This window comes from Acanthochromis polyacanthus, chromosome 23 (genome assembly GCF_021347895.1).
Source record: "Acanthochromis polyacanthus isolate Apoly-LR-REF ecotype Palm Island chromosome 23, KAUST_Apoly_ChrSc, whole genome shotgun sequence".
Lineage (NCBI taxonomy): Eukaryota > Metazoa > Chordata > Actinopteri > Pomacentridae > Acanthochromis > Acanthochromis polyacanthus.
The window spans coordinates 22,580,301-22,592,670 of record NC_067135.1 but is presented as its reverse complement, the minus strand read 5'-3'; the positions used below and the strand labels follow the sequence as shown (position 1 = coordinate 22,592,670).

The window sequence follows — 12,370 nt, the reverse complement described above, 5'->3', positions numbered from 1 at the left end:
TTTTTTATGAGTTTTTTCAGCAGTGGTGTCCTCCTTGGTCGTCTCCCATGAAGTCCACTTTGGCTCAAACAACGACGAATGGTGCGATCTGACACTGATGTACCTTGGCCTTGGAGTTCACCTTTAATTTCTTTGGAGGTTGCTCTGGGCTCTTTGGATACAATTCCAACGATCCGTCTCTTCAATTTGTCATCAATTTTCCTCTTGCGGCCACATCCAGGGAGGTTGGCTACTGTCCCGTGGGTCTTGAACTTCTGAATAATATGAGCCACTGTTGTCACAGGAACTTCAAGCTGTTTAGAGATGGTCTTATAGCCTTTACCTTTAAGATGTTTGTCTATCATTTTTTTTTCGGATGTCCTGGGACAATTCTCTCCTTCGCTTTCTGTTGTCCATGTTCAGTGTGGTACACACCTTTTCACCAAACAGCAAGGTGACTACTTGTCTCCCTTTAAATAGGCAGACTGACTGATTATGTGTTTGGAAACACCTGTGATGTCAATTAAATGACACACCTGAGTTAATCATGTCACTCTGGTCAAATAGTTTTCAATCTTTTATAGAGGTACCATCATTTTTGTCCAGGCCTGTTTCATTAGTTTGTTTTTTTAAATAATTATGTTAATCAACAATTCAAAAGTAATGGCTGTTTTTGATTATTTAATTTTCAATACATTTTTATTTATTGTTACTTTTGTGAGTTTCAAGTGATTTCAGTGAGAATTGTGGGTTTTTCCTTCTTTAACTGAGGGGTACCAACAATTTTGTCCACGTGTGTATGTTTATATTTGTAGGCATGTAACAGGTCTGAATGTGTTGCAGACTGTTGGTTTTATACTACAAGGGCTCCACCTGCTGGCTGATGGTGGTAAGTGCAGTAAGACAATACAAATGTTCTTTTCTTTCCACTTCTCTTCAGTCTTTTTTCATCCATATATTTAAAAAAATTAATAATAATAATAATAATTAAATGACCAGGTTAATGACTTATGCATGTCTCTACTACTCTCAAGCACATTTAAATTACTTGATTAATGGATTTACTGCGATCTCTTTATCCAGTTAAGACCAAAAATTAGATTTTTAAAGAATCTGAATTGGTAGAGAAAGAGGGGGGGGGGGGGGGGAAGCGCCCTGTGAATGCATTCTGTTTATGTTTATTTTACGAATGCATTTATGTGCAAGTAGGTTTTTACTGCTAATTTATGGAAGTAATGCAATTTTTTAAAAACAATTTGACTGATTTACAGGCAAGCATCAGTCTAATACAAGATATGAAAATGTATTCCAACACAATTTCTTCAGTTATTAAACACCGAAAGTTGAAAAATTGTCCTTTTACACTTGTGTTTTTTATTAATTTATGCGTGAATTTGTAGATGTATTTAATAATAACATGAAATACATCACAGTTTGAATGAATTCATCGGCAATAAACATGCATGTTTTCGGTTATTTTCACTCTAAATCTGTAGCTGTAAGCTAATAAGAGTGTATTTATGCTTTGCTTACAACAATAAAAGGCAAATAATGTACTTTTTATTCTACTACACGTATCTTATTTCACAAAGATGCATGTTTCTGTAGCTTTTTGCATGACGAAGCAGCACTATGCTGCTCTCTGGTGGTGAAACTACAAAACGCTGCAGCCAGAAGGCTTTACATAAACTTTATTGTCCCCTAGAGGAAGTCTGTGCTGTACACAATGCTACAGTCCACTGCTTTAAATAAACACAGTGGAGAAGCATCACGAGAACAGGAGAAGACGTTCGACTGAACAGAAAGGAACTCTGAAAATTATTAGATTCTAAAATGAATGTATCGTCAGAGGTTCTAATATACATTAAAAAACATAAAACATGTATAATCAGAGCAGGTTATACAGTAAAGGAGAGAAGTTTAAGAGATTTTTGGACATAGATTTGTGTCATGGACATAGTTTTCATTAGAAAATGTGATGTTTTCCTTCATATACACAAAGACATGTCCACTATAATTAAAAATTTAACAAATTGGAGTATAAAAATTCACCAAAATGCAAGAATTAAGTATTTGACAACTTCTTAAAGAACACCCACACTGCCTGCTGCAAGTGTATGAAAATGATCAAAAATTTAAAATAAAAATGCAGTACCTCCATAAATTAGTTACAAAAGTCTGCTTGCACATGAATGGATCCATAATATATTTTTTAAATATTTTAACATATAATTGAAAACATTCACAGGGTGCTTTTTTTAAATTTGCTTCTCTGTCGATGCAGAATTTTTAAAATCACATTTTCGTTCTTTTTTTTACACAGTGCATGAACAGATGCCAGTAAATCTATGTTCAATCATTTATCTAGCAATTTAAATATGCTCGATGGCAGAAGAGACGCATTAAAAGAAAATATCTGCTTTTCTTGTCAGTCATTAACCTGGTGTGTCTCTGGTCGACTAATTATTGTTGGAACTATTATTTTTTTGCTGCTATTTTTTTTAAACCAAGCAAGTCTCTTTATTATTAAATAAAATAAAAATAATGATTGTAGTGTCTCCCTAAACTAGCAATAAAAAACCTGTTTGTACATGAATGCATCTGTAATAATAAATCCAATACACAATATATCTTTTGGAATACACTCACAAGGCTCATTTTTGTGCATTTTTATGCTTTTCTACCAATTCAGGTTTTTAAGAATCACATTTTTGTTCTTTTTTTGCTTTTGCAGAGTGCATAAACACGTCATACTAAATATATGAAATAATTTATCAAGCAATTTAAATATGTATGATGACAGAAGAGACACACAGAAGGAAAATATCTGCTTTTCTCGCCAGTCACTGTTTCTGGTTGACTAATTATTTAGATTTTTAATTTATTTTTACTATACATTTTCGATGTATGGCAGGCCTGGTGTTTTTACCAGACCAATGGTGGACTAAGGCACTAAAATTTTGCTCCAATGTGCACCAACTTAGGAATGACAATAAAGTGGCTATTCTATTACATTCTATTTATTACTAGGTAGGTATTAAAGCCAAAGAAAGCAGTGGACAAAATCAAGCCTTTTATTGATTATTATTAGTAGTACTTTTATATTTTAATGTGATATTTTCTGTTTTTATTTGAGATGAAATGGATACGACACACAGCAGGTCCTTGACTAATGGATTGATGAATACCCCACAATGAAAGCTGGTTACTACATTTCCCTTGGAGCTTTTGACTATATTTTATGGTCTTGTTGCACATTTAGCTCCTACACTGAAATATTAGGAATATTTAGAGAATTAAAAGCATTATTTAGGGTTAAAAATCAATTTCTGGAGACAACAGTGCTCTTTAAGCTGTTTTTCAGTGTTTTGTTTCATCCAAAAAGTCACCTAAAGCTGCTGCAAAATACATTTCAGGTAAAATCTAAAAGCAGTATGTACTCTATTATTATATATTGTTACAATAGAAAAACTCACAAATTCCAAATTTCACCTTTTTGTTCCCTGTAAGATGCTCATAAATTTAACAGCTGGTTTTAGCTAATAAGCTACTTGTTTATCATGCAAACAAACTACAGGTTAAATACGGGAAGTTGGTTGGTTTAAATTAAAACTAGCATAATTAAACATAAGCATTTAAAAACAACAATAAAGAGCTGTTAACTACATTTCCCCTGGAGCGTTTAACCTATTTTATGGTCTTCTTGTTTAGTTTCTAAACTGAAATTTTAGGAATATTTACAGAGCTCGATAGGATTAAAAGTCAATTTCTGTGTGCTTTTAAACTGTTGTTTAGTGCTTTTCCCCCAATAAATCATCTAAAGCTGCTGATATAAATCTACTGTAAATATTTAAACTATCATGCATGCCCATCTCTGGACCGTCCTGCTCAGGAAATGCCAGCTTCGTCGGCAGATCTCAGTCCTGTTTACACGGACGGAGATAAAACTCCTCCTGGGTCTGAGTCTTCCTGCCAACCGAAGCACACATGCCGTCTCTCTCTGAAGGCATCTCTGCTTCCCCCCAGGCAGCAGCAACTCTAATCCTAAAGTCGGGGACAAACCTGGACTCTGTTTATGCTAAATGCAAACGCTCCTGTGTGTAGATATATTTTATCTCTGGTGACCCACTTCTTCTCATGTCTTTGTTTTCTTTCCTTGCGTGCACCGGTTTGCTCTTTGTGGCAGGTGCTTCCAACAGACTCGGCCCATTAACCTACATTTTATTTAGACCGTTTTTACATGTTGGAGCCTGCAGCGAGTTGGAGACCCATCTCTGTTTTTAATTTCTGACCCACTGAAATGGTAGAACACTCGACTTGGGAACCAAGGAGGGTGTTTTTTTTTTTACCCTCGTGTTGTCCTAGGGTCCAAAATGGCCCAGCCACTATGTTTAATAGCATAGAAAATCCCCTAAATTACCTTTTTTCAACTTGACATTCGATGACTTTTCCTAAAGTGACCCCAACATTTGAAAAAGTGAGACATTGTCTCTGTTCTTGTTTCTATTATTTTTATTTTATTCTAATTACTGCTGCCAGTTATGCCCTTTGTGAGTGGGAGTTTTTGTTGTTGAATTCCTTTGTACAGTATATAGTTTCCCTTCAAAAATGTTTTTAAGGATACTTTCTGCACATTTCTGGTACTTTCTTCGAATATCCAAGTACTATCTTTTGCTTAAAAAATTGTGTGTACACCAATGCAGTACCTTTTGCAGCAAAAATAGTGATAATAGATCTCTAATTTAGCAAAGAAGACAGTTACAACATGTTAAATGTATGACAGGTTGTTTCTTTGTGAAAAATAGATTTTACAAAATCTATTTTGTGTGTGTGTGTGTGTGTGTGTGTGTGTGTGTGTGTGTGTGTGTGTGTGTGTGTGTGTGTGTGTGTGTGTGTGATTTTATTTGTGTTATTTAATTCATTTGTAAAATAAAAAAAGTAAACAGAGAAGCTAAGAAAATACAGTTAAAGCTAATTGATTAATATAAATATTTAAGAGCAAAATATTATGTTTATATTGCGGAATAAAGCATAAAATAGTTAATATATCTACACGCAAGGAGCTTGAACGAATTTCGTTTGCTCTTTTCAGTTGTTTTGTCCCTCCCAGGCCACCGTAGGACGCCTTATCATTCAATACCGGAAGCTAGGAGGTCCTTTTCCCCGCAGACTCCAACATGGTGAGCTGTTTCTCCTCACTATTCCTCTCTAAAATAATCCCTAAACATCACTTTTTGCTGTTGTTTTATTAAATAAACATCATTCGGAGGTTGAAAATACACTTCTTATAAAGCAGTAAATGTGTATATTGTTACCAAAAGCAACGATTCATTCTCTGAAAAGATGTTTTAAAAAGTCCGGACCTCTTGGCTCTGACCAGCCATGGTTGCTAGCTTCATTGCAGCTAACGCTGTTAGCTCGCTAAATCAAGCTGTACCTGCTGTTTGATTATGGAGATGTACATGACCTTGGATGACTTATTGTTACACAGTTTGAATTGATAGTTGACATTAGAATCAAACAAAACGCGTTAAATGTTACTATTAAAGGTTATGCTTATGATAGTCTGGCTAGGCCGCAGCCGGCTGTGCTAACCAGCATTCATTAGTAGCATCATGCTAACCGGTCACACACCACCACCCGACTGGGCTGTAGAAGAGAATCTCCTCCTCGTATATGGAGTTGTGGTATTAGTTTATGCATTAGACACTACTGTTGGTTGTTTTCCCCGTTTGTTGACCGACTCTGTGTTCATTTCTCCAGGCAAGAGGACCGAAGAAGCACCTGAAGCGCGTCGCAGCGCCAAAGCACTGGATGCTGGACAAGCTCACCGGAGTGTTTGTAAGTCACGTTTCCATCACCTAGTAATATCTGTTGATAATCAGCGTTATTTTTGGTTCAGCGTGGGAGCTTGAATGTTGTGTAGAAGTAGAATAAATGGGTCGTGACAGATTGATATTAGGATAAATGGGTGTACAGCAAAAAGCAGCCGCTTCCCGTTTAAAGCATATGTGATGCTGGATAGTGTAACCTTATCTGAACAGTTAGCTCTTGGTATGTGTGTTTGTAACATTTCCAGTTTGTAGCATCATTAGTTCAACAACCACAAGAGGAAATGTTTCTGTTGCCCAGCTGGAATATTGAAGACACCTCACCATGATATGCAACTATTAGACATTAGAAATTGAGGAAATGTTATCGTGCAGCAGACTATAGTCTTAAACTGCTTGACTTAACTGGGTAAAAACTGCGTTGTGTGTATCACAGTATGTGATACACATAGACTGATTTAGAACTCATTGCTTTGCTCTGACTTGAATGTAATGATGTTTGACAAGAGAACCAAATTAGGGCTGTGTATGCATTAATCTAACTGGGGCTCATTACACTGTGGTTAAAATAAGCCAGTTTGTTTTGATGCATTTACAGAATTGCAGCTGTTTAATTCAAATTTCAGGTTCTGTTAGCATGGAGCCATGTGATTGCCAAATGAAACAGAAGTAGGAGATTTGACCATTAGTTAAGTGTCATTCAGGATAGGCTTGAACGATTTGGGAAGGATATATTAAGTGTGATTTTTAAGTTAAGCCTCAGTTTGGTATTCATAGTGCAAACAACCCAAAACGTGACAAACCTTACCACTAAACAATGAGTGTTGCACAAGTGAGATTATAACGGCATTACCATGACAGATTTAACGCTAGACAACATACCTCAAGTTTTCTAAGTTGAAAGTTGCAGATTTCTAGTTAAACGTGAGCGTTTCTGTTTCCTCTTCATTAATGATTGACTTAATGTCATTCAAGATTGCAATAATCCTGAAATTTACTGTTTATAACTGTAACTTTTCAAAGAGCTGTAGTAGGAGATGTTAATATGCTAAGAGGGGCATAATGTGGTCACATTTCGTCTTTAGCTCTAACAAGCATTTATTAGAGCGAACACAACTGTTGCTTCTCATTAAAATTACCCATTTGGTTGGAAATATATAATAGCTTTGGCAAGATTTGCTGCTAAATGAAGTTATGTAACATCATTTTTCAGCCTCTGTTCTACCTGGTTTAACACTTGTCTGGTTTGTTCCTCTCAGGCTCCTCGTCCATCCACCGGTCCCCACAAGCTGAGGGAGTGCCTGCCCCTCATCATCTTCCTGAGGAACCGCCTCAAGTACGCCCTGACTGGGGATGAAGTGAAGAAGATCTGCATGCAGAGGTTCATCAAAATCGACGGCAAGGTCCGCACCGATGTCACCTACCCTGCTGGATTCATGGGTGAGTTTCAGAGCCATTTACAAAGTCTGCGTTAAGGGTTTTTGGTTAGTTTTGTGGCCTATACACTCACGTGCAGCTGTTCTAATAAGATGAAGTCCATCTCTAAATTGTAAATTGCATGTTTAGGACTGAGCTGGTACATAGGAGCAGTGATGAATATTTGGGTTTGATCAGCAATGAGCTGAAACTACACAACCAATTCCTCTAAGAAGTTCTGAGCTCCAACTGTAACACTTAAATGTTTTTCTCATCTGCACTGAAAGTGAGGACTTGTGGAAATGAAAATTGGGTTTATAAGACTGAGCCTCCTTAGACAACTTGGAAAAACATTGTTTCTCAAAGTCTAGCAGGGACATGAGCTGTTGCTTCAGGCGTGTGTCGTGTATCGGATATGAACGTGTTGTCGGAAAGGCCACTTTGGGTTTGAGATGTCGTTTGCGGATGAAAAAATGTCACATGGACCAGTAGGATTGGAACCAGTTGGTCATTGGGGTAGAAGTGTCCAAGTGAGATATTAAGGGGACTGAATTAGTTTGATTTAAATGTTTGTTTTTATTAGAAGTAACTATGTAGAGGAGGATGTGAGACTAATGGGGCAACATTAGATGCCACACTGAGGTGATTAAAAAACTGGGAAAGATTAGTTGCCAAAACAAATGTCTCTGTGTGATGCTGTTCACAAATTAGGGACAATGTAAGGGTTGGAATTCCCTCTGTATTTCTTACTGTCACTCCTGCCTGTCCAGATATCTTATAATTTAATTTACAGAGCATCTTGTGTAGCATCACATCGTAGTTTTCTCTCAGGCTTTTGCACATGTGTCACGTTCTAAAAGTTGTTAGTGATGGCAGCCAAACCAGAGTGGACAGTAGGGCTGCAATAACACGCCTCCTCCAGCTCTGTCACCCTGTCGGTTTTCTCTGCACCTCATCGCTAGCCAACAACCTCACAGGGAGCTGTGGCGTTTTTTAATTTCCAAATCCGAGGGAAGCCTTCGCTATGGGATGCTCTTTTTAAAAGAACCAAACACTCTGGGCCGAGTAGAGCAGAGCAAGTTTCTAACGAGTTTCTTTTGCAATGTATTTGACAAGCACTCGAAAAGCTTTTTGAAATTTGTATGAAGCATTTGTTTTAGCCTGACAGCCTGAGACTTAAATGATGGTTTTGATTGCATTTTATTTATCAACAGTGTTTCCTCTTATTTAAACAGGGCAGGATTTGCTGTACCTGAATGCTTTTTGTAGTACGAGAAGTTTGGTCTTTTGGCGGTTCATGGCATTTGTAGGAGGGAAACTGCAATGAAAAGGACATTGCAAAGTCTGAATTTGTCCCCATTTGACTTTACATCTAGTCAAAGAATGTCCTGCAACATTTTCAACGACTAACCTGATTGTGAAGAAGGCCATACCTGAACTGAACTGTCCAGTGTCTTAGCAAGTCTTGGGTTTCTCCAAAACCTATTCCTCCTTCAAATGCTCCTGTTGCCTTACTTTGATCTCTAAATTCACTTTCATTGAAAGAAGTACATTACTACCGAGATAAGGAAACTAATAAGTGTGCTAAAAATGATATTTGACTTGAGTATTTGCAGAAATGACATGGTAAAAGCTTGAATGACTGAACAAGTTGAGTCCAACCTTTATCTAAAGCTTGTACTTTTGTTGTTGACTTTAATTGGTACAGTTTGGGAAATAGTAAGTTGGTGTGGATTCGGATATTATGTTAACTTTAGCTCTTGAAGTTCAGAAAACGTAGCTATCTTGTCATGATATTTTCTGCTGTGATATATTCTGCTGCCTGTGGTTAAAGACAGAAGGGATTCTAATCTGACTACCACTAATACTTCAAATTAAATCACCTTTTCAATGCTGAAACTATTTTGCATTTCTGTTGACACAGATGTGATCAGCATCGAGAAGACTGGTGAGCACTTCCGCCTGATCTATGATGTCAAGGGACGTTTCACCGTCCACCGCATCACCGCTGAGGAGGCCAAGGTAAGAGCTGGACATTTGTTTTTATTAATTCTCAATTTTTTTTCTTTAAAAAGCAGATGCATGTTTTGCTACAAGACTCTCAACTACATGTGCTGTATCTGCTAATAGTTACTGGAGTTATCAGAGATCAATGTGCATTTCACTGCATCTATCTACCCTGGTGGATGCAGGTAATTCTCTCCTATTATAGAAAATAAAAAGTAGATGTTTGAGATGTGATCAGCTGGATTTAAACCAGTAACACTGTTAGGAGAGCAGGTGTCACCACATGCTCGGAGCCTGTTTGCCAAGAAAACACCAAATCTCCAGAAATCCTACCAGGATGACAGACTTGTTGGGTGCAATCTGCATGTGTGGCTGCTTTTCTTAGGATTTGGTCAGCTGCTGGTGTTTGAAACCAGTTTAATCTGCAAAACCTTTGGTCAGATCTGGTCGAAATCCTCTTCTGAGATGAATTAACTTGGATGCAGATGGGAAAGTGGCGGTGCTTTCTTTCTTTCATTTTCTGTGCCGTGTGATTGAGTCATACATCAGATTCAGGACTGTGTCTGTTATTTAGAGCAGCCTCATTAGATGTATTGTTATGACCCAGGTCTCTGGGGTCACCTGGGTGCAATAAAAAAAACGTAAAGCAGTTTATTGCTTAGTGGTGAAATTAACAGAAAAGTAAAGTGATAATACAAAGGAAACAGGACTTGTGGGTGTTGCTAAATTTAAGAACCAAATGAAAACAAAAGACTAGCTCCTGAGCCAAACTTAAACTCTTTAGCAACATCGATAACCAACAAAAGAAACTTCAGGTCCTCAAAACACACTACTGTTCAAAAGTTTGGGGTCACCCTGACAGTTTCATGGTTTCCATGAGAACGCACACTTTTATCCATGTGCTAACATAACTGCACAAGAGTTTTCTAATCATCAATTAGCCTTTCAACACCATTAGCTAACACAATGTAGCATTAGAACACAGGAGTGATGGTTGCTGGAAATGTTCCTCTGTACCTCTATGGAGATATTTCATTAAAAATCAGCCGTTTCCAGCTAGAATAGTCCTTTACCACATTGACAATGTCTAGACTGGACTTATCATTCATTTCATGTTTTCTTTATTGAAAAAAAGCTGATATTTTTTCAACAATGAGGATATTTGTAAGTGACCCCAAACTTTTGAACGGTAGTATCCATCAACACACAGGACAAGTAACGCCCAAATTAAACTGAGTCTTCACCAACACTCAGCTAACGTCAGCACTAAGCTAACAGCTGCTACCAGAAGTTACAACTGAGACACTAGTAACCTCTCTACTAAGTCACCATTCGTTGGTGCTCCTTTCCTAACCCAGCTCCTCTTCCTCTGCAGTACAAGCTGTGCAAGGTGAAGAAGATCATCATTGGCACCAAGGGAATCCCTCACCTGGTGACCCACGACGCCCGCACCATCCGCTACCCCGACCCCCTCATCAAGGTCAACGACACAGTCCGCATTGACCTGGACACCGGCAAGATCACAGACTTCATCAAGTTTGACACCGGTAGGTTGAACCTGTGGCAGCAGCTGGAGGTTCCCTCATGTGTTCTGTTTCATTATGAAGGAAATTTCTCACCTGTCTCCTCTCCTCCCTCCAGGTAACCTGTGCATGGTGACTGGTGGTGCTAACTTGGGGCGTATTGGTGTGATCACCAACAGGGAGCGTCACCCTGGATCCTTCGACGTTGTGCACGTCAAGGACAGCACAGGCAACAGCTTTGCTACCAGGCTCTCCAACATCTTCATTATTGGCAAGGTGAGGATGTGAAGACATATTCTTAGTGTCTGATTTGAGGATGTGAAGAGCAGTCTGTGCATTCAATCAGTAGATGCCTGGAATACATATTATGACTGTTTGAAATGACATTTCCATCATATAAACAAATGCACTCCAATCCAAATCTTTTTATATTCAAGTCGAGACTATCAGATTTAGATCCGTTATCTGAACTTAAGTGACTTTGGAGCAATGATGACATTTTTTGGTTTTGATCAGCTCTGAAAAAACACAACCAATTCCTCTAAGAAGTTCTGAGCTCCGTCACAAAACAGTACCAAACTTCAAAACTAAAATTTCTCCCTACACTTCAAAACTTCTCATCTTTAAAGCTTCATGTACAACATTGAACCAAAGTGTTTGATGCTCCCAGTTAGCTTAAAGCTAAGTTCCTTGGTGGGTCCCAGTAAAATCTGTTCACAAAGTAAAGCTGACAAAATTACACACAAGTCAGATACACCTGGAGCTCACTTTTGGTTTCACAGTGAGGAGACGTTGATATTCAGTGTTAAAACTTTATGAACTCTGCTTCATCCCATCAAATCAGTCATTTAGTGATTAGGAGGACCTGGTCTGTCAAGATATAAAACACTTGTGACATTTACATGGTCGCCAGTCTGTCAGCAGCTCGCTTGTCTCTCTGCTCTGTGGCGACTCCGAGCGCTTCTCCACCTTAGTGACGGTCAGATAAATGTTAGCACCATCCAGTGATGTCACAGCTGTTTTATGTTTCTTTATAATCAGTTGGTTATCATTTCATCCATAAACTGCAAGACAAATATCTTTAATTTTAGGAAGAAGCACCGCAGATTTTGATTTGAGAGACTCCACCTGCTGGTGTTTGACCCAGAACGTTTTTTTAAACCAACATCGACTAATTAATCCTGTTTGTTTCCAGGGCAACAAGCCGTGGGTGTCCCTGCCCAGAGGAAAGGGAATCCGTCTGACCATCGCCGAGGAGAGAGACAAGAGGCTGGCCGCCAAGCAGGGCAGCAGCTAAACTGGCCACAAGACAGACCGCCTGGTTTTCAAATAAACTGTTATTTACAAAACAACTCCAGACTGTTTGTGTGGTTTATTAGACAGTGTGGGATATTTAGGAATCCTGCAAAACGTGTCAATATGCTTTAAATTGATACAGATAGAAGAAGCTGACAATAACATAAAGATGTTAATGAATACATCAGCACTAACTGACATCTTGTTTGGCAGGAAAATGTAAATATACAGGTGTTACAGGTACCTGAAAGAACTTTAACATGATTTTGATCCAACATTATTGCCTTTATCTGACTAAATGTGCAAATACATTGCAGT

At 38.2% G+C, this 12,370-nt stretch overlaps 1 protein-coding gene and 2 non-coding genes across 4 annotated transcripts in view; all 3 read left to right on the top strand.

Moving 5' to 3' along the window:
- rps4x (ribosomal protein S4 X-linked) overlaps positions 1-12,108 on the top strand; it is a 163,279-nt gene extending 151,171 nt beyond the window's left edge. Inside the window, exons 1-7 of one of the 2 annotated variants that reach the window (XM_022200980.2) lie at positions 5,121-5,159; positions 5,743-5,820; positions 7,070-7,250; positions 9,151-9,248; positions 10,609-10,780; positions 10,875-11,032; positions 11,952-12,108. In XM_022200980.2, the coding sequence (XP_022056672.1) occupies positions 5,157-5,159; positions 5,743-5,820; positions 7,070-7,250; positions 9,151-9,248; positions 10,609-10,780; positions 10,875-11,032; positions 11,952-12,053 (792 nt within the window). In that variant the 5' untranslated portion in view covers positions 5,121-5,156 and the 3' untranslated portion in view covers positions 12,054-12,108. Of the gene's footprint in view, positions 1-5,120; positions 5,160-5,742; positions 5,821-7,069; positions 7,251-9,150; positions 9,249-10,608; positions 10,781-10,874; positions 11,033-11,951 lie in introns of those variants that run through there. The other variant, XM_051944176.1, reaches the window with a different exon arrangement.
- On the top strand, positions 7,397-7,472 carry LOC127532515 (small nucleolar RNA SNORD61). The gene has a single exon (XR_007939932.1). It is a non-coding gene; the product is annotated as a small nucleolar RNA SNORD61 (small nucleolar RNA).
- Positions 11,243-11,315, top strand: LOC127532514 (small nucleolar RNA SNORD61). Its single transcript, XR_007939931.1, has one exon. It is a non-coding gene; the product is annotated as a small nucleolar RNA SNORD61 (small nucleolar RNA).
- Positions 12,109-12,370: the final 262 nt, after the last annotated feature.